At 36.8% G+C, this 25,395-nt stretch overlaps 1 protein-coding gene across 19 annotated transcripts in view; it reads right to left on the bottom strand.

The window, feature by feature from the left end:
• KMT2C (lysine methyltransferase 2C) overlaps positions 1-25,395 on the bottom strand; it is a 283,002-nt gene that overhangs the window by 155,122 nt on the left and 102,485 nt on the right. For 15 of the 19 annotated variants that reach the window (XM_077849571.1, XM_077849577.1, XM_077849576.1 and 12 more), the window contains exons 3-6: positions 14,006-14,147; positions 7,091-7,291; positions 3,697-3,845; positions 2,250-2,359 (exon numbers count right to left, since the gene is read on the bottom strand). In XM_077849571.1, the coding sequence (XP_077705697.1) occupies positions 2,250-2,359; positions 3,697-3,845; positions 7,091-7,291; positions 14,006-14,147 (602 nt within the window). Of the gene's footprint in view, positions 1-2,249; positions 2,360-3,696; positions 3,846-4,751; positions 4,836-7,090; positions 7,292-14,005; positions 14,148-25,395 lie in introns of those variants that run through there. The other 4 variants (XM_077849572.1, XM_077849590.1, XM_077849588.1 and 1 more) reach the window with 3 other exon arrangements.

Raw genomic sequence — 25,395 nt, 5'->3', positions numbered from 1 at the left:
AACTACATCAGTCCCATTCCCATTTCCACTTCTTTCCCACCCACCTGCCACAGGTAACCAATCTCTTCAGTTTCTTGTTTATCCTTGCTGTATTTCTTTTCCAAAATGACCATATGCAGATATATTTTCTTACATGAAAGGATGCACATCACAAATGGTCTTTTGCACTCTTTTTTCATTTAAAAATACATGTTGGAACCAACTTCACATCATTTCACAGAGCTATTTCTCACTGTATTTTTACACACACAATATTTCACTGTATGAACCAAACCATAGTTTATTCAACCATTCTAGTATGCGTGACCACTTAGGTTGTTTCTAATATTTTGCAAATTAAACAATGCTGCAATTATTAACTTCTAATAGCAAAGGATTTTGGATTATTGGAGGCATATTTTTGGGACAGAATCCTAGAAAGGTCAAAATAACTAGTTTTTAGGTATTAACAAATTCCCCTCCAGAAGATTTACACCAATTTGCATTCTATCAGCAAAGTGGAAGAGTGCCTATTTCCCCACAGACTCATCAACAAGTGTGTTGTTATGGGTTTGAATTTCTGTCAGTGAGACAAACTCTCCTTTTCTTAGGGGCAAGCAAATAAAAAAGTTCTAGCTAAGTTCTGTGCCTATTTGATAATGGAGAAAACCAAAAGATGAAACAAAAACTAGAAAATGGCAACGGACAACTGACAGACACCACCATTAAGTCTGGACTGATTTAACCTAGTGAAGATGTAAAGGTCTGACGATGAGCCACCAGCTCCCCTTGGGATCTCACCACTTCATCTACTCTGGTCCTCCATCTGCATTCCACTGCTCTGGCCCACTCTATTGTAATGTCTCCATAAAGCGAGAAGGAATGCAGGTCCCTTAGGCCCTTGATTTCTCTTCCAGCAGTAGAGCATGGACGTTCATCTCTAAATCCCGTTTAAATATTTATCAGTAAGTATTTAAAACACAAAGATGGTATCTTCTATCCAAAAAGGACAGGGCAAGGAAAGCTTTTAACTATCATCTTAGTGAACAGAGCTAGGAAATATATGTATACATAGTAATTGACATGTACACACACATCTGTGTTTCTGTATTTGTATAAATATTAAAAACTATGAGTCTACAATGATTCCTCTGATTCCAAACACCACAAAGTTCATTTTAGTCTTTGTTCATTGCCTTTCCTATAATATTTTTCACTTTCAGAAAATAACCCAATACTACCTCTGAAGTAGTCTGTGACAGAAAGAGCATTCCCTGATCTATCACAGTCTTGATCTGGACATCTAAGTATGTCCAGACTGCAAAATTTTACTATTATGCATTATACTGTTCACAATTTGATGACATAAGCATTTCAGTGTAATGTCGCATTTCCAAAACAAGCATTCGAATTTGACTAAGCTTGAGGTGGAAGTTACTCATCCATGTAATTTATGTCACTTTACTAATCTGAGTAAAGCTAATATTATACTAGTTGAATAATTAACTTGAATCTAAGTCCCTGTCTTGACCACACTTGAAAGTTTTACCTGTACTCCATCTGTTAAAGCCACATAACTTCTATGGTCAAAATACCATTTTTAACCTTCTTTTGGAAGTGCTGTTTCATTTCTCCCAAATATAATTGGCAAAAATCAAAGAGAATTTGTAGGCAGTAAAACAATTTCACTTCACAGGGTTTGTTTCCTTTATAAACGGAAGGTAAATGCTGCATTTATTTCTGTGCTTGTTTCTAAATCACATGAAAATCTCAGTGAAAATTTTAAAAGACAGCAGGCTGTGTATGTGATATTACTTTGGGATGGTGCCAAAAAGATGAACTAAACTGCCAACCGACTATAAAGAAATATCTGGATCAATTTTTGAAATATCAAAAAGAGCTAATCCACACTGTGGACTCTGACCTATCAAATGTTGTCTCTTCATATTAAATCCTTATCAAATCCTTCTGTCTTAAAAGGTAACCACATGAATTTGTAAATATAGTAATTCTCATTTCTAAAATTTTTAATTTCTGTTTTAAATGTAAAATATTTGTTTCTAAGATTTACATTTATTGCACAGCCTAACATATATATTACAGTGGCTTGCACAAACTACTCTTGGATATAAAATTAAAAATTCCTATTTTAAGTGTTTTTACGTTATAGTAATAATTTAATAAATAATTCTTTCAAGTGAACCTTTATGTTGATTAAAGTAAATATTACAAAGCCATGACTTAATTAAATATTTGTTACATCTACTTACTTCTGTGCTCCCTGAGACAACAGCTTTATCCACATTTACTAACAATGGTTCCTCCATCTGGCACACTCCTAGTGACCACTCCACACAACGATGATGAGCCCAACAAGTGCCTAAAATGGTTGAAGTGAAAAGAAGTAGATAAATAAACAGGAAGCGTATTAACACTAATATGATGTAAACTCCCAAAACCAACTCTGACATGTAGACACACAATGGCACCCTGTATCACACTGAAGCAGTCAGCCCTTTCCAAATGCATCATCTGGGCACTTATTAGAAATGCAAAATATCTTATCACAACCAAGACCCACTGAATCAAAAACTCTTGCAGTGGTGTCCAGTAATCTGTTTTAACAAGCCCTCTAGGTAATTCTGATACACGTAAGTTTGAGAATCACTGAAGAACTGATTATTTATTCCACAAAAATTGAGGTTTTAGTCACTTAATTTAAATATTACTGTAAGATTTTATTTGGTATCTTTACATAAAATATAAAGGACATTATACAATACTTTAAGACAAAGAGAACGAATAGCAAATAAGCTACATATACACCTCTATTCCGCTTCATCCCACACCAAGGGTGCACATCAATCACTAAGAGTAGCTCAGTATTTAAATTCTCTATCACACAACACTTGAACCGCTTCAATCAATATGCAGCTCAAATGAAATTAACTCCAAATCCCAAGAGCACCACAAGTGTGGATCACTATACTGTTCACCACATCGTGAGTGGGTCACTATACTGTTCACCGGATCATGAGTGTGGGTCAGTAGACCGTTCACCACATCATGATTATGGGTCACTAACCCACTCACCACATCACGAGTGTGGGTCACTATACTATTCACCGCATCATTGAGTGTGGGTCACTATACCATTCACCACTTGAGTGTGGGTCATATCCTGTTCACCGCATCACGAGTGTGGGTCACTATACCATTCACCACGTCGTGAGTGTGGGTCACTAACCTACTCACCACACTGCCACATTGTGAGTGTGGGTCTCTATACTGTTCACCACATCACTTGTGTGGGTCACTACACTACTATTATAAGATGTCCACACACTAAGTTACTGCCTTCACCCTGCATTAAATAGACCCAGACATCCAAGTTCCCCAACTTCTCACAGATCTTTTAAATTTTTCTTTCCTCAATTAACAGATCTCCATGGTGCTGCTGTCTACAGAAAAATAAATGCAAATATCTATGAAAGCATCCAGTTCAGCGTTGGCCCTGTGCAGATGCTACATATAGTAGATAAACACAATTAAACAATTTATCTTACCTCAGCAAATGTACTTAAACAATGACATTTTTTACAAAATAATCATGATTATTTCTAGATGAAAAGAATTTACTATTAAGTTGAAAATTCACTAAGATCACAGCATCTACAGTAAAGAGATAGTGCTTATGGAAGCCTGGCTCATTTATACCTGTGGGATCAAACAAGGCCTGGACATCGATGGCATCGGGAAGGCCAACCAGACTGAGCTCATCCCACAGTTTGCCAGCCTGATCATCGGAAGCGGTCTGAGTGCTTACACTTACACAAGAGACTATATTCTGCAGAGGAGATCGTTCTCTGGAAAAATAAAATAAAACAGATGTGAAAGTGGTAACAAGTAGATGATTATTTTGTTTATAACAACTTAATATAATGAATTGCCAAATCAATTTTAATTTATTAGGCATAAACTGTCAGTAAACAACTTTTTAGAACACATCTGTTATTATTCATAGTGCAATATAAAACTGGGTTGCTATATTATATCACGTAAGCAACAACTAAAAAAAGTATCCAAATCCATAAGGAAGTTTTAAAAATTACAGTTACAAATTTATTTTGCCATTCTATAATTTTTTAAATGACACTCTAATATTCTAATCAGGAACTATATTTTATCACATAAAATAAATATTCCCTTCAGCCTTACTTAAATGCTTGTGAAACATAACTCGATCAGAAATTTTAATTTGCTTTATCGTGAGGACTACCACAACAGAGCTGGCAGTTAATTTTATGTAAAGAAAGGTTATTTCCCAGGGGAAATGAAAACCCACTACAAAGTGAAGAGGGAGGTAGTGGGAGCAGAACGTGTCAGCTGGAGCTTTCTTACAGTCCCCTCAACAAATCTCGACAGCTGGTCTGTGGCATGATGTTGTAAGACTTTCACCTCACAAGTCAGAAGTAAAATGCAAAAACAAAATAGCTACTAGTGGCTTGGGGAATAAAGAAGATAATGTAACAGCAAAAACAGCAGTATAAAAATGAACATACAACACACGGGAGATTTCAGACTTTCAAAACCCTCAAACTTCAGATATTAATTGAGATCATTAAGTAAACAATGATTACTATTGTGTTTAAACATTAGATACGGGAAATCAGACGACTGGCACTAAAACTTTAACCTTCTCCTGATATCATAGTATTTAACCTGATCATAATTCTGGATTAAATCACTATTGAATATAGATCATGACTCACTGCACTTCTGTATGCTGGATATTTATCATGATTCCTATTAAGAGAAAATCAGCACAATGACCAGGGTACTAAACTTTTTTATACCTGGAATCATTGAAAGAAAAAAAGTATTAACATATTTCAATAAGTACATTTAAATATCAAACCATATAAAAGTAACCAGTATTTTTATGTTTAGCATTAGAAATGCATACTCACTTAAAAAAAAAAAAGTTTAGCATGCTATTCTAACTTTAAATCTTCATTTTTATAAATGCCCACAGTATAATGAGAACAAACTCTTTCCTATAAATATAATCTCCATTCCTACAAATAGATTCTTCATTACTAATCATTGTTCTTTTACTGGGATAGGAGAAAAAAGACGAACAGTTCATCTAATATAGACTAATGAATTGTTCTAAGATTTCTTTGCACCAGTATCTGATGGGGGAGACAGGTATAAAAATCAATGAAATGACTAATCAGTCTACTATTACTAATCAATTCCTAACCACTAGCTTAATCAAACTTCACTTTTAAGTTTTGCAACCAGTTTTTATGTATATACCATGTCAGTAACATGCTGATAGCAACCCTAAGGATGACAGCAGCCAAACTTATTAGGAAAGAATATCAGGAGAAGTCAGCTGAAATACATACCCTCAAAATTTTAAGTCTAAAACAAAAGGAAAGAGAAAAAGAATCCCCAATTACATATTCTTACAATTTAATGCCACCAAAAATAAAATTATTTTTAAAGCCTCCTTTTCAAATTTAAAACAAAAACAAGTTTGTTTATTTGGTTTCGATTCATCGGTAATATATTTTGTGACTATTTAAAATCATTACCAAATTAAACTGTCTACCCCTAAATGAATTTCAAATTTTATAAACGTGTTTTATTCCTCAAGTCCATTAACTGTCTTGTTATCGTTACTTAATACATTAGTAAACACTAAGTGTATATAAAGACTAAACCAAGGCTCTTTTTTACATAATTATCTTAGCCCATTAAAGTTTTCAGTAAAAATTAACTTAGCTTATAAAATAAGTAAACAAAGCCCAACTGTATTTCCCAGAATAAGTGTTTATATGATTGCCATTATTCAAAGGCAGAAGAGAAGGATATGAGATATAAGCTAGTCTAGTTCATTAAATTTGCTAATTACTCATGGACATTAAAAGTTTGCTAGACTTTTGATATATTTTACTATATTAACTAGGATGTGAGTGCTCAATTAATTACAAAAGGAAAAAAAAATTACAAAAGGAAAAGTTCTTCTATACGATCTAGCTCTGGCCTTTCAAATATCAAGAAACTAAACACAGTACTTCTAAACTTCCTTAAGCTGTTCCACCTTAAATTTTTTTAAAAGATTCTTTCTTGTTATTGTTTCATTTCCTACTTCAGGTCTTCAAGGCATTGGCAGCAGTCCAAAAGAAGGAGCCAATCAAGTAAGTACAACACAACAATGCCTTAGTACTTAAATTTGGATGAAAGCCAGATAAGCACTTGGATGATTACATCATCACCCTCAAGGGGCAGAGCTGGTTAGCCTTCCAAGCTAAATTAATTTTTACACTTTCTCATCGACTACAGAAACTTATACTCCCTCAAATACCAGAGCCAAGTTCACATATTAAGATGGCCTTTTTAAACAAAACTCAGCAACACATAAAAAAAATTTTAACTCCAAAATTAAACATATTAGAGAAAAGTTTAAGGTAACAATAATGTTGATGAATACAGGCACACATGTATAGTTATACAGATGCCTTAGTAAATTCTTATTTCATTTAAAAAAAAAAAGAGAGCTGCTTCTTTAACTTCAGAAAGGGCATTCTGAGTATATAATTACTCAGAAACAAAGTTAATCCTTATTTTAACAGTTTATAGGACAGCTCAACATTCTAAACCATGAAAGTAACTAAATGACAAATTAAGAACATGAGTAGTGAAACCCATCTTGGTATTGTCATTCTGTTAGGTTATATTCTTATAAACAATTAAAAACTTATTCAAAGGAATGAAAGAAGGACTTCATTGATCTGTTTTACCTCCTTCTCATAAATTTCCTCTAGGTTTATGTTATGTTCTTTTAAAGTTTTCTTCTAACAGTGAACTTTTGTCATCACATGGATTTTAATATACAATTAAGATAACACTTTTTTTTTTTACACAAGAAATTTTGAGAAAAGGAGTGTTTTTTAGGGGTAATGGTGAGGCATAAAGCATTCTATGAATGTTGAAAAACATGAGAAATGATTCAGTAACAACTCATATATATATTCAGTGAGATGAAAATAAATTATATATAGCCTTACTGCATTCCAACCATTTATTCAAAGTTGCTTACTTTCTCTGTCCTCTTTGTTTTCGCGGTGCTGAGTTTTGTATTCTCTCACAGGTGCCATTGCTGTTGTCATCAACGTCCTTCTTGTTAGAAGGCTGGCTTTTCCATGGCAAGATAAACCCAGGCGTTACTCTAAATTGTTTTAAGTCTCCTTGTCCTAAGGAACTTTTTTCACCACAGTAACAAAAAGCGCAGAGCTGTTCACTGGTAGAAATGAAAAGTAAGAAAGAGAAGGAGAAAGTAGTTTTATTCAACTATTTTTAAAGTGATAGACTACAGATACTTGTGGTTTAAATATTACGACCTTAGTGCAAGCTAAGCTTGAGTATGTATATGCCATAAGAACAATTAAGCTTAACAATCAATTATACATTTGCAATTCATAGCATGACTTTTTATAGTAGGCATACCAAATCAAAAAATTCTAGTTTATATGTAAAAAAATAATTTTCTTTTTAATATAACTCAAGAAAATGGAAGTAATACAAAAAAAGAATAAAGTAGGTAAAGCTAAGGGTGGGAAAGAGGGCAGGGTTTAATCGCCACTCAATGACATACTGGCTCTGTAAAACTTGCAGTGACAAACCACATGATGGTCCATTCTTTATGCATGACACAGATACAAAACACATGTGAACAAACATGAAGACATAAAAACATGGATTTAAGTGCTTACTAGGTTAAGCAGTTAGTGGTGAGGAGTATGTGTGAAAGAGTTTGACAGGAGTGAACAAGGAATAAATAGGTAGAGCAAGAAGATCTTAGGGCAAGTGAAACTATTTCCCATGATACACTGTAAAGGCAATGTATGACATTAGGCATTTGTCAAAAATCATAAAACCATATAACACAAAGAATGAACCCTAATGTAAACTATGGTGTTTTGTTAATAATAATGTATTAATACTAGTTTATCAATTGTAACAAATGTACCACACTTAGGTACAATCCTAATAATAGAGAACACTCACAGAAGGAGGGCAGGCTGGGAATGGGAACTCTGTACCATGTGTTCAATTTTCCTAAAAACCTAAATTTGTTCTGAACAATAACATCTATTAATTACAATAAAATTAAGAAGTTAAAAGACAAAAAACAATATATGCTTATGGAATAGATGCTTAATAAAAGATCTTAGAAAGAACAGAATTAAAAGGACTACTCCTTGAAAGGGGAACCCTCTTGCACTGTTGGTGGGAATCCAAACTGGTGCAGCCACTGTGAAAAACAGTATAGAGGTTCCTCAAAAAGTTAAAAATAGAGCTACCCTATGATCCAGCAATCACACTCCTGGGTATTTACCCAAAGAATACAAAAACACTAACTCAAAGCGATACGTGCACTCCTATGTTTATTGCAGGATTATTTATAATAGTCAACATATGGATGCAGCCCAAGTGTCTATCATTGATGAATGGATAAATAAGATGTGATTTTATATTTATATTTATATTTATATACACACACAATGGAATATTAGCCATAAAAAAAGAATGAAATCTTGCCATTTGCAACAACATGGATGCAACTAAGCAAAATAAGTCAAAGAAAGACAAATACCATATGATTTCACTCATGTGGAATGCTGTTGTTTGGGGATAGTTTTTTTTTTTTTTTTTTTTTAAAGATTTTATTTATCCATTCATGAAAGACACAGAGAAAGACAGAGAGAGGCAGAGAGAGGCAGAGACACAGGCAGAGGGAGAAGCAGGCTCCATGCAGGAAGCCCGACATGGGACTTGATCCCGGGTCTCCAGGATCGCGCCCTAGGCCAAAGGCAGACGCCAAACCGCTGAACCACCCAGGGATTCCCCAGGGACAGTTTTTTTTGTTTGTTTTTTGTTTTTTGTTTTCCCCCGAAGATCACATACATCTTTGACTTTTTTTTTTTTTAATTTTTTAAATTTATTTATGATAGTCACACAGAGAGAGAGAGAGTGAGAGAGGCAGAGACACAGGCAGAGGGAAAAGCAGGCTCCATGCACCAGGAGCCCGACGTGGGATTCGATCCCGGGTCTCCAGGATCGCGCCCTGGGCCAAAGGCAGGCGCCAAACCGCTGCGCCACCCAGGGATCCCTGACTTTTTTTATCATGGAAAATTTTGAACAAAGATGCAAAAGTAAAATCAGTTAATAAATGCTCATGAACCCATCAATCAACTTTACCTGTTAGCAATATTTTGTTTTTCTCATTTTATCCATTCACCCCTTATTTTATTTATGACAGCGTATCTTATTTTATTCAAGTTTTTATTTAAAATTCAGTTACTTAAACAGTGCAATATTATTTTCAGGTACAGAACCTAGTGATTCATCACTTACATACAACAGCTGGTGCTCATCAGGACAAGTGCCCTCCTTAATTCCCATCACCTACTTCATCCATTCCCCCCACACACCTCCCCTGGGTAACCCTCAGTTTGTTCTCTAGAGCTAAGAGTCTTTATTGGTTTGCGTCACTCTCTTTTTCTTTTCCCTTTGCTGATATGTGGAATTTAAGAAACAAAATGGAAGGACGTAAGGGAGAAAAGAGAGCGGCAAACCAGAAAACAGACTCTTAACTACAGAAAACACACTGTTGGTTGGGAGGGAGAGGTGAATAGGGGGATGGGGGTAACAGGTGAAGGGGATGAAGGAGGACACTTGTGATGAGCACTGGGTGATGTATGGAAGTGCTGAATCACTAAATTCTACCCCTGAAACTAACATTACACTGTATGTTAATGAATAGGAATTTAAATAAAAAACTTAAAAAATATAACAGAATTATAAAAAGACAATATTTCTTAGCTTTAAAAAATAGTTCATTTATTGTGGATTTTTTTCTTCATTGGTTTTAATTTTTTTAAACATTTTTTTAGGGGTGTCTGGGTGGTTCAGTCAGTTAAGCATCTGGACTCTTGATTTGAGGTCAGGTCTTGATCTCAGGATCCTGGAATAGATCCCTGCACTGAACTCCACACTCAGCAGGAAGTCTGCTTAAGATTCCTTCTGCCCCTCCCCTCCCCCCCAGATTAATAAAATCTTTTAAAAATTAAATTGTTTTAAAGTATTACTTACACTTTTATCACCATAAAAATGGGGGGAAAACTAAATTATAATAAAGAGAATAAAAGGACTGCTCATCTTGGATATATTTTCTCTTCACCACAAATTTACAGCTGCTGCATCCAAACCTTCCTTCTCAGGCACTGATGTTTCACCACAACCTCATACTATGTATCTCGTGAACTTTTGTAATGTCTTACATTAACAGGTGATAAAAATAAACTATGTTTTTAGGGAATTTTTTTTCCTCTTAAATTCAAATTATGTCCCTCAACTAATTACCTTGATGAAAGTTACCTATTTATGTTTTTCAATTTCATGATAAACTGTGTTGCCCACTGATACTGAGACAGAAAGACACACACATACACATACATACACACACTTAAATGCGGTCTACTCCTAAAAAAACAAAGTTGAAAAGGAATATAGTTTTTCCTCCTGCCTAAAAGATATGACCACCAGTATTATTATTGTTATTTTCTTACTTATAACTTCCTTGAAGCTACTAAGGCTTACAATTCTTTCAGCATACCCCATTTCATTTCTTTCTTTCCCTAGGAGCATCACTCATGATGAGCAACAATCAGATGGACATCAGCCTTATCAGCACTGATTACAACAAAACTGATTAGAAAATGGAGTGATATTTTTAAAGTACTGACAGAAAATACCTTCATCTTCAATGTCACACCCAAACCATCACTCCAATGTGATGGTGTAGTAAAAGTAATCCCAGGCTTGTAAGAGCGCAGTGATTTTGCCACACAACAGATCCACAATGAAAATAATTTTAAAGAAGTACTCAAATTACTGAAGAATTAGGGAAGGTTTAAGGAGATGGAAGAAGTAAGGACAGTCATCTAGACACCTCAGCGTAATTTATTAACTTTAAAGGTAGGACAAAGGAAATTTCTGTCTTCTACTTTGGGTGCAGAAAGCTGCAAAGAGCACTGCTCCCACCCTCATAGCAAAATCTTGCCAATCTACAAATTCGCTTTTCTTGAACACATTACATTGCAGAAGTCACAGAACAACCAATTCACCTCTAAATGAATGAAAGTCACTCCCAAAAAAGAGATGAATGAGGCACAAGCATTTGCTTAGTCTGGGGAAGGAGCCACTGTATATCATATAAGCAGCATAAGAAAAATTCAGTGAAAAATTTTAACTAGTGCAAGTATGAAACAGTGTGACAATACAAAATATCTGTAACTCACAAAACACAGGGTAAATTCTATGCCACTCATAATCTTCTCTCTGCATACCACTCCAGATGCTCATGCACAACACTAGGGGCATGGCGACAAGTCTGGAGAATGTGCTGGTCATGGCACAAAGCCTGGAGACAAGAACAGGAGCCATGTGGGGAAAGTAGAAAACAACACTCATATCTGTCTCCCTCGTTTTCCCTGGGGAACGGTAGCCTTAGGCTGATGAGAGGACAGGAAAAACCACCACCACTTGGTGAAGACCAAGTGCTGATGGAGGAACAGTGGGGTGGAGAAGGTGGGCTTTAAGCCTAGAGGAGAAGTAAGACTGTGTCCTGGACTCAGACCATGACCAGGCTCCTACAGATAGTGTAATGACAAGATCACTAAGAACATGAAACCCTCAAAACCAAAGGGCATGGTGCCTATTTAAAAGTAAAGCAAAAAAAAAAAAACAAACAAAAAAAAAAAAAAGTAAAGCAAAAAATTTACAAAATTAAAAATTAAAAAAAAAAAAAAAGAGTAAAGCTGAATCAGAACAAGAAATGTTCTGTGCATCCATGCTCTGCCCGCAACTCTCATACATCACTAGTGAGGACGCAAAGCAGTACAGTCACACTTGGAACACACTTTGGCATTTTCTATTCAAATTACCTTTCTCCTATCCTATGTATTTACCCAAGTGAAATAAAAACCTCACGTTCACACCAAAATCTGTGAGTGAATATTTATACCAATTGTATTCATAACTGCCCAAAACTGGAAACTACTCAAATATTCCTGAACTAGTTAATGGATAAACTGTGGTAGGAGCTTCCATAAAACAGAATCCTGTTCAACAATAAAAAGGAGGCAACTACTGGTATATACAATAACACAGATGAGCAAAAAGGCCAGAAAATGAGTAAAAAAGGCATTAGCTAAGTAAAAAAGGCCAGAATCAAAAGAACACAAACTCTACAATTCCATTTCTACAGGGACCTTAAGAAGATAAGCAGCTGCCAAGGGGAAAGCTGGGAGTCAGGGTTGGCCAACAAACAGGCATTGGAAACTTTCTCAGTAGGATGGGCTGTTCTTTGTCTTGTGGTAACGGTTATGTCACTGTATACAGCTGTCAACTCACTGTAAGGGGTGAATTTCACTGTATGTTAAATTAAACCTCAATTTTTAAAATGGGGGGAAGCAAGGGGCCAAGACAAGAGAAATAGAAATAAGAAGTATATATCTATAAAGTCACTACAGCGTGAAATGCTAGAGGAGAGATGCAAAGAGATATGGACATATGATAAAGCACTTACACTGTTAATACCAAGAAACCAATTCTTGGTTTAAATTCTCTCAAAATTAAGTTCAACAGGGTTAAGAGACATAAGATTTAAGGGAAATGATCTTAAAAACAAAATATAATGTATGATCAAAAGAAAAAAAAATCAACCCAATAAAGAACAGAAAGAAGTAATGCCTTCACAGAACTCACATGATATTGATAATTAAGTAATCAAATCAACTGCTGAGAAATAACAAGTGCTACCAAGAAAAATAAAACAGGATTAATGGGGAAAATGCGTTGGGGACTGTTTTAATTTTCAGTCTACTCTTTTATTTTGCAACTTTTCAAAACTTCCTCAAAATGGGGAACAAACCATGTATGGGTAAGGTGTCTAGTATACCTCCAAATGGAGATGTCAAGCAGACAGACGGATAGGAAAGTCTGAAGTTCAGAGAAAGGTCAGCCCTGGAAATATAAATATGAGGTTCATCAGCACACAGACAAAATGTAGCCATCACACTGAATGAGCATTGCCAGAGATGGAGTAGAAATAAAAGTATGCATTCTGGGATCCCTGGGTGGCGCAGCGGTTTAGCGCCTGCCTTTGACCCAGGGCGCGATCCTGGAGACCCGGGATCGAATCCCACGTCAGGCTCCCGGTGCATGGAGCCTGCTTCTCTCTCTGCCTGTGTCTCTGCCTCTCTCTCTCTGTGTCTATCATGAATAAATAAATAAAATCTTAAAAAAAAAAAAAAAAAAAAAAAAAAAAAAGTATGCATTCTGAAGACTTCAGTCGGATTTCCCCAACATTATAAAAAGCAAGGGTCTTTGCAAAAGCCAGCAAAAAATGAGGAGTCAGGGGTGCCAAAAGCAAAAGAAAGAAAACATTTCAAGACGATGGGAGTATGTAACTGATAAATGATTTCATAGTTTTATTCATGTCTTTCAAACAAGGCCTAAAAAAGTCCAAGACTTCAAAGCTGAAGTACACACAAGATAAGTTATAATGTCCTTTATTTCTTTTTCTAAGGAATGAAGAAAGAGTAAGGAACAAGAGTATAAAAGTTTACAGGTAATTATCAAAAAATCAATCGTTACACTAAAAGCTTGGAGTTATTTCTTTGGTTAGGACTAGCATGCTGGTGATAGTCTATGCTGGCCTGCAGAGAGGAGGCTAACATGCTAGTCTATTGCTCTGTTCTACAATCACCAAAGCCCACAGACATACTTTACTCCAACAACACACAGAGGCATCAGTCATAAATTTAAAATTACTAAATAATAAAATTTCATGGGTATTTACATACCAAACTTGTACTCCCTGAATTCTCTCTATAGCCAGTTCCCTGCCTGTCATTAATCCCCAACCCAGCTGCATTCATTCTCTAACCTGATTTTGGCTTCTACACCAACAGAGACCAGGGAGCTCGCAGATTCCTCAGACACAGAACGCTGAAGAACTGGGATCGGCCGTTTGCTGTTGTCCACTTCTGCTTCAGCATCCTCTTCTGCAGATTGTTCTTTGATTTCTGCTTAATAGTGAACAAAAGAATATAAAAAGTCATTTTTGCATTTAAATCAATCTTTGGTTAATTTATCTGTAAAGCATACACAGCATGGGAAGAAGGTTCAAAAAGCATTGGCAGTATTTCGTTAGTACTAGAAAAGTTTGTGTACGTAAATAATGGCACAGTTTATATTTATTCTCTATTGCAACATGATCATCAAAATAACATGAAACAGGGATCCCTGGGTGGCGCAGCGGTTTAGCGCCTGCCTTTGGCCCAGGGCGCGATCCTGGCGACCCGGGGTCGAATCCCACGTTGGGCTCCCGGTGCATGGAGCCTGCTTCTCCCTCTGCCTGTGTCTCTGCCTCTCTCTCTCTCTCTCTCTCTCTCTCTGTGACTATCATTTAAAAAAAAAAAAAAAAAAAAAAAACATGAAACATGGCACACTGTTCTTTCTGTGTACCTTGCCACTGACTCCGTGAATTTCATCTTAGTAATAACTGTTAAGGGCAGCCCCTGTGGCCCAGCGGTTTAGCGCCGCCTTCAGCCCAGGGTGTGATCCCACGTCAGGCTCCATCAGGCTCCCGGCATGGAGCCTGCTTCTCTCTCTGCCTCTCTCTCTCTCTCTCTCTCTCTGTCTCTAATGAATAAATAAAATCTTTAAAAATAATAATAAATAAAAATAATAATAATAATAATAATAAATAAATAAGGTTTTTCACAATTTATAAATAAAATTATCATTAATTTAAAACAATTATTAAGCCTAATTAGTAGCCATTCTAGAAGAAAATAATTGAAAAGAGCACATCTTGACTCCATTGCCTTTTTCATTTACCCTCAAGACACCAACCCCAAACACCTCGCACATACTTTCTTAGGAGGCAAGTTAACAAATACCATTACCTGTAATATCATGCTTCTCTTTATTTTTTTTTAAGATTTTATTTATTTATTCATAAAGACACAGAGAGAGAGGCAGAGACACAGGCAGAGGGAGAAGCAGGCTCCATGCAGAGAGCCCAACGTGGGACTTGATCCAGGGTCTCCAGGATCACGCCCTGGGCTGCAGGCAGCGCCAAACCGCTGCGCCACCGGGGCTACCCTCATGCTTCTCTTTAAATAGAAATGATCTATCCACTCTCTTAGACTGCATTGCCAGACAATGAGCAGGCACTGTCCGTCCACCAGGGATCCTGATGCAATCCCACACTTCAGTCGATCCTCCTTGCCTAATCTGACATTTACTTTTACCTTTCCGCACCACCACCCCAAACCAAAGAAACAAATATAAAGCACTTATAGCACTTCAAACTCCTCCTCTCTGTCTTTCCTTCCTTTTCCCACTAAAATCCATGAAATGAGACTCTGGAGGAACTGTACTCCATTACCTTCCCCTCACTAACCCCTTGCTAACGGGCATCCTTCTACTGCAACACTGTTCTCCCCACCAACAGCAACAGAACTAACAATCCAGGGCCTACTCACATGCCTTCAAACTATCTAGACAACCAAGGAAAACCTCCTTCTTATTGAAAGGCTCTCCCACCTTTTATAAGCAGGGGGTGTAATGGATTACTACAGGTTCAGGGTCATAAAGACTGCTCTCACATACCAGTTCTACCAACTACTGTCTGTACAGTTTATACAGTCATTTCCTGAAGTCTCCATTGTCTCACCTACAAACCCAGAAAGTGACCATGTATCTCATGAGGCTGCTAATGAAAATTAAATGATCTGCTATCTGTCTCTTCAGCTGATTTCTTTTAGACCTCTAAACATGGAATCAACCCTTCAGATGTCCTTTATGTGTTCTTTCTTCTTGAAGAACTTAATGACTATCCAGGTCTTAACAGTCTCCTCTGGACTTCATGGTCATCAACTGACACCTGCAGCCCCAGGTTCCTCTCCTGAGTTTTAGACCATACTTTAACTTCATTCTGGACATATCTAGCAGCTGGAACACTAAATTCCACACCAAGTTTGATCTTGCACCTTTCAGATCAACTCTTCAATCTGACTTGCCTATTTTTGTGACTATCAAAGTCTCCTAAATTCATAATAAAGTTTAGGTAAGTGTTTTGACAAATAACTTTGAGAGCTATTAATTGTTCAGTTAGAAAAGCTACAAATAATTATAAGTCTTGTCAAATCATGAAATGAATGATGAAATAGAGCATCAAACAGTTTAGGTTCTATTTAATAATATTGTTCTTTCTTAAACTGTAATAGTAAAGTTGACCATAAGTCAAGTGCTTATGGGCCTATCAATCATGCTGTCTCTCCTGTCTACCCCTAGACACAAAACTGAGACTGACTACCTAGAATCAACCCTACAAATACAAAATATATTTGTATCAAAGGGTTATAAAGATTTGCAAACTCTACTATATTAAAATACTAAATTTCTATATAACAAAAGATATCACAAAATGAAAAAGTATATCATAGATTGAAAGAATATACATGTAACATGTATCTATAAATAGGTATTCAAATCCAGAATATGTAAAGAACTTCACAGATGAACAAGGCACATTACCCCATAGAAAATGGACAGAATTATAAAATCTACACTACCTTTTACATCCAAATTTTAGTAAGTGACTAAATTTGAATTACATCCAAATTCTTAGCTAGTGACTTTATTTCCCAACCTTCTTTGTAGCTATCAGAGCAAGTTCTAATAGATTCTGACCAAAAGTGACCATGCAGCTTCTACATCACCAAACAGGAAGGGATTTGCTCTAAACTAAATTATATTCCCTCTTTCCTATGCACAGGAACACAGACATATCAGCAACCAAGATGCAATGCTACAGATGAGAACAACACTCTTGCCAAGGGCAGAAAAACAAGATGAAAGGAGCCTGGGTCCATAAACAACCATAGGGAGCAAAGATGCCCCATGAGCCTGAACCCCTCATTTCAGAAATACTGCACAAAAAAAATTAATTTGTTTTATTTACGCCACCACTGTATTTTGGGGTCTCTGTTACAGCATTTTAACCCCTGCCCCAATTAACAGAGAAACCAGTGTAAGAAACCAGGAGGGGGAACTGCCATAACAAACATTTAAAATCCAAGTTGGTGATAAGGCAATGAGAACAGTGATAGAGTTTGGAAATTGGTCTTTTTTATGCTATATCAAAATATTTAGTAGATCTACAATAACTTGGAAAGCACACCAGGTGCTTCCAGAACTTATTGATCTAGGGATAGCATCTGGAAAGAGCCAAAAGTTATTTTGTGTTGTCTGCCCTCTAGTGCTTTTATAACCAAAGACAGAGAAAGTAACATGGTTCCACTAGACAGATTCCCTCTGCCTATTATATTCAAAGCACTATAAAATGACCATATATAAACATGCCTTTCAGGAAGCATTTCATTTCTACCCAGAGATGCCCTGAGCACATGTGGGATATACTCTTTTTGTACCATTCCTATTACCAGTAATAAGGAAGAATAAGAGTCAAGATAGGAGGAGTAATAAGAAGAGTACACCTCAGCAGCTCATATCCTGAGCAACATGGACCAGGATCATGTGCCATGATATTGCCCTGGGAGCACTTTGCTCCTAAGGGCCAGCTCTGCTTAGCTTCCACTCCCAAACTGCATTCCCTCAAACAGGATGCAACCTGTCTGTTCTCTTGTATATGCTATCTACCACGTACGGCCTCTTGTCAAAATTTTTTTCCAGGCAAACTGTAGCACAATCCCAACTACTTCCTTATTTTGATCTCTCTCAAAAAGAAAATACATAACACTTTCAGTATTTTTAGGAGCTTTTTTGTTGCTTATAACTACGGCGAAACCAGTAGGAAGACCATCTGTCTCTCATAGTCTGCTCTCTTCTCTCTCTCTCCCTCTCTCAAATTAGATCAGAAGGAGATGGCAAGGTTAAACATAAATGTAAATGGCAGGCTGGTAGGAATGTGGGTACTCAAGCTTTAGAAATTAAGCTCCTTGCATTTCAGAGGGGCAAAAAACAGATTCAGACTACAGGGAATTTTTTTTTTTTCCTAATGGAATCTGGAACAGGCCTGATCCAAAAAGAGAATAATATTAAGGCAGGCTTCACGAGTTCACCCTGTTCTCCTTTTGCTTCCAGGTATGACTGCCACTGGGTCTGCCTATGATCCTACCCTGAATCTGCTAAAGACACGATGGGGATTGATGGGTTTGAGTTGGATTTTTGTTTTTAGTCATTTGTTCTTTAAAGAATAAGGAGAAATAAAGAGGAATCTTATGACTGCTTGCTAGGGGGCAATTCTAAACACAAAATAGAAACAAAAAAAAGTACCCCTAAATAAGTGAAACTATACACAGTGATAGAACCTATCTGGATGGGATGAGCACTGGGTGTTATACTATATGTTGGCAAACTGAACTCCAATAATCAAATATACAAAAGAAAAAAAAAACCTATCGTGGGATGCCTGGGTGGCTCAGCAATTGGGCCTCTGCCTTCAGCTCAGGGCGTGATCCTGAAGTCCCAGGATCAAGTCCCACATCAGGCTCCCTGCATGGAACCTGCTTCTCTAATGTCTCTGCCTCTGTGTGTGTGTGTCTCTCATGAGTAAATAAATAAAATCTTTAAAAAAAAAAAAAAAGATAGAACCTATCTTTTTTAGTTGTCACTCTTCATTTAGTAGAATAAGTTAAATTTTACTATCTGTCAAAGTCAAGTCAGGACAATTAAACTATAATTGTTTAATAGATATAAATGTTTATATCTCCCTCTTCTCCTAGCCCCAGTCTTCAAAAGATTGCCAGAGTTTCACAGCAGAATGTTAAACAGATTGCTCTGGTTGAAAATGATGTCATCCAAATATCCAACCAGAGATGTCAACCAGAAGTGCCCTGGTGAAATGACTGTAAACTCAGTAACAAATTAGGAAATAGTTCTGGTGCCAGTACTTGCTTAACCACAGTTTACTACTAAAAACGCACTCTTGAACACCATCCTGTGGCTATGCCGAAACCACAAAAGCTAACCATTCAACCAATAAAATAGCCCAGGCTCAGCAACTCTGCTACTTTGCAGAGCTATTGCCTTTCATAGCATTCTATTCATTCAAATGTATAACAGACTCAAACTATGAAACAGGACTAAGCAGGCACTTCTCACATTTTAAAAATGTCCCCATTGTATTTTTCTTGAATATAAAATATTCCACGTATCTTTCTCCTTACTTTGAACTTGACCTAAAATAAAGGCAATGCTACTCAGTCACAAAATGTTTTAAAATCAGAAGAATCCAGTCTGACCTCAGGGATGACACACAGAGATGATTTTATTCTCCGCAGACCCTACCTGTGTTTAATCTTGAACCACTAGGTGGCACATGTGCAGAAGTAACTACACTAAAGAACCCAATCCCGCATAAGGAAGCTCCTAAGAGAACTTGGATGGCTCCTGCACTTCATTCAGTGGCATGGCCTAAGTGCTATGCAAATCTCAGGGGATGCAATAGTAAATCAGATCTAAGCCCTGTCGCTAAACAATACCATTCCACCCAGGATTCTTACTTACAGTTCCAAATAGTTGTTTCTGTGAAGGAACAGCAAAGGCTGTTTTAGTTTGCTGTATTAGTTAAAATCAGAGGTTTGGAATCAAATGGTCCAGAATCTGCACTGCAAGCAGTGCGACCCTGGTAAATTAGTTCATCTCAATTTCAGTTTGTTAATCATTTAAAAGATAGCTAATACCACCTAGTATAAAATGATCTAGGATTAAAAAAGATAATACAGGGATCCCTGGGTGGCGCAGCGGTTTGGCGCCTGCCTTTGGCTCAGGGCGCGATCCTGGAGACCCGGGATCGAATCCCACGTCGGGCTCCCGGTGCATGGAGCCTGCTTCTCTCTCTGCCTGTGTCTCTGCCTCTCTCTCTCTCTCTGTGACTATCGTAAATAAATAAATAAAATTAAAAAAATAAATAAATAAAAATAAAAAAAAATAAAAAAAATAAAAAAAAATAAAAAAGATAATACATGTAAAGCACTCAGCCCAATGCCTTAAGTATATAGTAAGGGTAGGTACATGGTTGGTATTCTATCTACATTTCACACACTATATCCTATCTATTCACTTTCCCACCTAGTTGGGTATCACCTACTAAAATGCCAACCAAACTCTTGATGTCAGGTCACACATTATTATACTGTAGGAAGTAGTAAGAATAAAGAGAACATTTATTTAGCAGCTTCTGGCTCTTTGCTAAGGGGTTAATAAATCATTACTTTAGAATAATTTTCACCAAACAGAATTTTGAGTAACTACTGTGTATATATATATATACATTCCAGTCAAATAGTAGCCTGTTTTTATAAAAGAGTCAGGATTTCGATCCTCAAGGGATCTAGTCAGGAGATAGTGAATAATAATAGAATAGCACACCTGTCACGATGGAGGCACAGCTGTGGTGAGAGTCAAGGGAAGAAGTGGGAGTACAGCTTAGAAAGGCTTCAAAAAGGCATTAAAAGCCCAGCTAAAACTGAAAAGACAGAAAGAGGTGTGCATCTAACAGTTCTCTCACTTAATTCTTTTAAGAAATGAATAGTAATATCTGACATATTATCCTAATTTTAAGATAAGGAAACGAAAGTCAGAAAGTTAAACAAGCGGCTTGAGATCAAAGGTTTGCAATCGGAAGCAAAGCTGGGATTCAAAGTCAGGCTTATAAATCCACAGGATGGGGGGGAAAGGCAAGGCCTAATTCCACTGTGATGAACCGCCCAGCAGTCTCTCACTGAGCACAGAGGTTTGATGAATACATTAATGGTAAAGGGAAATGTTAATATTTTACTAGCACCATGTTACTAAGGAATCATTTGTTGAATATGAAGGGTATGAAGTGAAATCTGAAAATACAGAATATTTCTTTTATTTTTAAGCACTGCTGGGTAAAATTATGAAGAAAGCATTTTTTTTTTAATTTTTTTATTTATTTATGATAGTCACAGAGAGAGAGAGAGAGAGAGAGAGGCAGAGACACAGGCAGAGGGAGAAGCAGGGAGCCTGATGTGGGATTCGATCCCGGGTCTCCAGGATCGTGCCCTGGGCCAAAGGCAGGCGCCAAACCGCTGCGCCACCCAGGGATCCCTGAAGAAAGCATTTACCTCATAGCCAAGTTCAAAATAATACAGTTTGATTTTGGACAATTAGGAAATTATTTTCCTCAAAGGTTAGACAATTCTTTGTATATATCCTAAAAATATATTCAGTAAAACTCACCAACACAGTGTAATTGACTGTGAGTTGTCAAAACTACTCCAGAGTCAAAAAAAAAAAAAAAAAAAAAAAACTACTCCAGAGTCTACCAATGTCCTCCCTTACCAATACATAACACATTCATTCAAAGCACCCAATCTTGAATGAATTTTTTAAATTGACTTATTTAATCAGGGGTTCTAGGATCTTGGTAGCGAAAAATTCATCTAAATCTTTTTTTTTTTTTACTAACTTTTGAAATTTGGAATCCTAAAAACTCCTTTCATTATGAATATATGCACAAGCAGAGTGATACACCAACAACTGTGTCTCTGTCACCAACAGAAAAGTCATTTCTTACCACATTCAGTAGTTGCAGATAATCCACAATATCATCACTACTCGAAAATCACAATAATTATTAAATTAGGATTTATAACTTAAGTGTAAATTTTTAAAAACACGCTACGAAACTACAAATTTGTTTTTTTACTATTTTGATAATATTTTGATATAATCATTTATCTTTGCAATCTTATGTAGTACTCATTTAAAAGTGTTATTTGGAAAAGAGCCTGCTATAGGTGCCATGGCACCAAGCTAGACCACATGCTCTATAGAAACAGGCACTGTATCTGTTTTGCAAGCCACTCAGTGCAAAATCTGAATGATGCCCAATAACTATTTGATGAACTACATGTGATATAATTAATATCAAGCAAGGAAATCTTATTGTATACATAAGCAAAGAATCACAAAAGGCACAGAGAAAAATATACAAAATATTTTATTTATTTTTCTTTTTTTTTTTTGAAGATTTTGTTTATTTATTCATGACAGACACAGAGAAAGACAGAGGCAGAGACACAGGCAGAGGGAGAAGCAGGCTCCACACAGGGAGCCCCATGTGGGACTCGATCCCCGGTCTCCAGGATCATACCCCAGGCTGAAGGCAACGCTAAACCACTGGGCCACCGGGGCTGCCCAATACAAAATATTTTAAATGGGATAGTACTTACTAATTACTTTAGTGTACACCAGCACTCATTATCTACTTCTTGCCCAAACAACATGCCTGCTTCTATGCTTAAGAGTCAAATATTAAATAGAATAAAAATCATTTATGTCTCCTAACTTCCTTTACCCCCACAGAATGGTGATGCCAAAAAAAAAAAAAAGAGAGAGAGAATGCTGATGCCTTCCTTACATGCTTACTTTATATTTATACTAGGACTACAGAACAAAATGTATCTAAGAAATAGTGTAATCACGCCCTTTCCTTCTTCTGAAAAGCAGTGGTCAAAATAAGCCTCCATTCCGAGGCTTATTTTTTTAAGGCAAATCTTTTTTTTAAGATTTTATTTATTTACTTATTCATAAGAGACACAGACAGAGAGAAAGAGGCAGAGACACCAACAGAGGGAGAAGTAGGCTCCCCACAAGGAGCTCCATGTGGGACTCAATCCCTGACCCTGGGATCATGCCCTGAGCCGAAGACAGACGCTCAACTGCTGAGCCACCCAGGCATCCCAATTCTGACAGTTCTATTTTATGTTGTGTTTCTATCTATCTTACTGAATCTAGTGTATACACTAGGTCCAAACTGAGGTGTACAGCTAAAAAATTAGCACTATATTTAGAAACAGTTATCCTATCTTTATCCATCAAACTACTTAAAATATTGAAACTAATAATATGAAGACAGGGGGATCCCTGGGTGGCTCAGCAGTTTAGTGCCTGCCTTCGGCACAGGGCATGATCCTGAAGTCCAGAGATCGAGTCCCAAATCAGGCTCCCTTCATGGAGCCTGCTTCTCCCTCTGCCTGTGTCTCTGCCTCCCCATCCCCCTCTCTCTGTGTCTCTCATGAATAAATTAAAAAAATATTTTTTTAAAAATATGAAGACAGTCACTACTTTCACAGCACCATGTAAAGATTTAAAATGTAAGCAACTAAAAATAAGGACACAAAAATGTGAAAAATCGGTTCTCTTGGAGTTAACACTTTATGGCTTAGTCTCTTTATACCTCTTTATACTTATCCATAGTTCAATAGATTTTCACAATATGCATCACTGTTAGGATTTTAATGTGATTTTTAGGAATGCAAGTACAAAAAGATTAAGAGTCCAACAATTATCAAGCCCAAAGAACACACTGATGTTAATTAAAATAGCAGTTGTTAAAATTTGATTGCTTTCTGGATGTTTTGCTTAGTTTTCTATATGACTTTTTAAATGTGTACTTTTAATGGATATGCATTGTTAGCAATTAATACAAAAAACTAGGGGCACCTGGGTGATGCAATTGGTTAAGCAATTGACTCTTGGTTTCAGTTCAGGTCATTATCATGGGATCAAGCCTCACAACTGGCTCTGCGTGGAGTCGGCTTGGGATTCTCTGGCCCTCTCCCCCATGCATACTTGTCTGTCTGTCTGCCTCTCTCTCAAATAAATAACACTTAAAAAAGTATACAAGAAACTAAAATAAAACCAGTAAGTTACAATATACATCTTCACCATGTAATAGTTATGTACAGCAATCTTAATCTTCTGAGCCTTATCTTTATTTAGGCCTAAAACTCAATGCAGATAATACAAAAAGAATACTTTAAAAAAATATCTTCACAGCTAACCTTCAGTAAATGCTTACTATGTCCTAGGCAATGCTTTAAGTGATTAACACATGTTAATTCAATTAAACTGTACAACAACTATATGAAAATACCTTCTAAGTCTGGGATTTTATACAAGCTAATAAGTTAGTCTGTTACTGTTTCATAGATGCTGGCAGAAGACAAAGACTCCTGAATCAAAGAAAAAGGACTTGATTACTCACAGCACAGCAAGCAGCACAAGCATGAGAATATTGATATCTGTTCCTGGGGGCCACACCGTGGGCCTGAATGAATGGCTGTATCACACTGAACTGTGAACAAAGAGCATAGGGAACCCACTGCTTTTATAACAAGCAGTTAAACATGCCTGCTCTTTGTCCCAGAAGGAGACTTTTGCCTCACTCTTCAAGGCTTCCCACCAGGAACACAACCCTGAGAAATGGCCAGATAAGAACAGTCAAGGCCTTACATTCTTGGCATGCACAAGGTACGTCAAGTGCAAGAGACCCATGAAGGAGTATCTCCCAACAGTAGCTACTATTAACATCTCCATGTTACAGATAAGTAAACAAGGTAAGAGATTAAGGAACTTTGTCAAGAATACCGTTAGCAGAGGGGCTCCTGGTTGGCTCAGTCAGTAGAGCATGCAACGCTTGATCTCAGAGTTGTACTCTGAGCCCCACACTGAGTATAGAGATTACATATAAATAAAATAAATTTTTAAAAAGAATACAATAAGTAGAGGAGCCCAGATTCCAACACAGGCAATCTGGCTCCAGAGCTTCAACTGCTAAACCACTACTTAGTTGAAGTGTGTGAAGAGTGTGAGTTGAAGTGAAGAAATTAAAATAATTGTAGAACTGTAAACAAGAGGACCTTCAGGAAGAAACAATTCTGAAAACAATGTTAGTATGTGGAAGACAAACTACAGAAAACACACAGAAAAATAAAAAAACAGTGGAAGTGATAAAGATGAAGAACATGTACAACATGCATACTTACTACTACCTGACAAAAAAATAGAATGGAAAAATATTCAAAGATTCTAAAGAAGTAAACATTCTTGAAACAAAGGCAGGACCAAACCTGTGGGTTTATTTTGTTTTAAAGATTGATTTATTTATTTATTTATTTATTTATTTATTTATTTATTTATTCATGAGACACACACATAGAGAGAGGCAGAGACATAGGCAGAGGGAGAAGCAAGCTCCCCATGGGGAGCCCGATATGGGACTCCATCCGGGGACTTCAGGATTACTCCCTGAGCCTAAGGCAGAAGCTCAACTGCTGAGCCACCCAGGCATCCCCAAACCTGTGGATTTAACCTGCAGATCAAAGCAGCAGAAAAAATTAGCTGCCCACCTGTCCCAGCCCTTCACAGAAGCAGCAGACAAAAAGTAAAGCTGATGGAGGATCTCTACAGTGTGATTTATAAGTGTGA

This window comes from Canis aureus, chromosome 15, assembly GCF_053574225.1.
Source record: "Canis aureus isolate CA01 chromosome 15, VMU_Caureus_v.1.0, whole genome shotgun sequence".
NCBI lineage: Eukaryota > Metazoa > Chordata > Mammalia > Carnivora > Canidae > Canis > Canis aureus.
The sequence above is the reverse complement of the archived record's forward strand: the minus strand, read 5'-3'. Positions and strand labels throughout refer to the sequence as shown.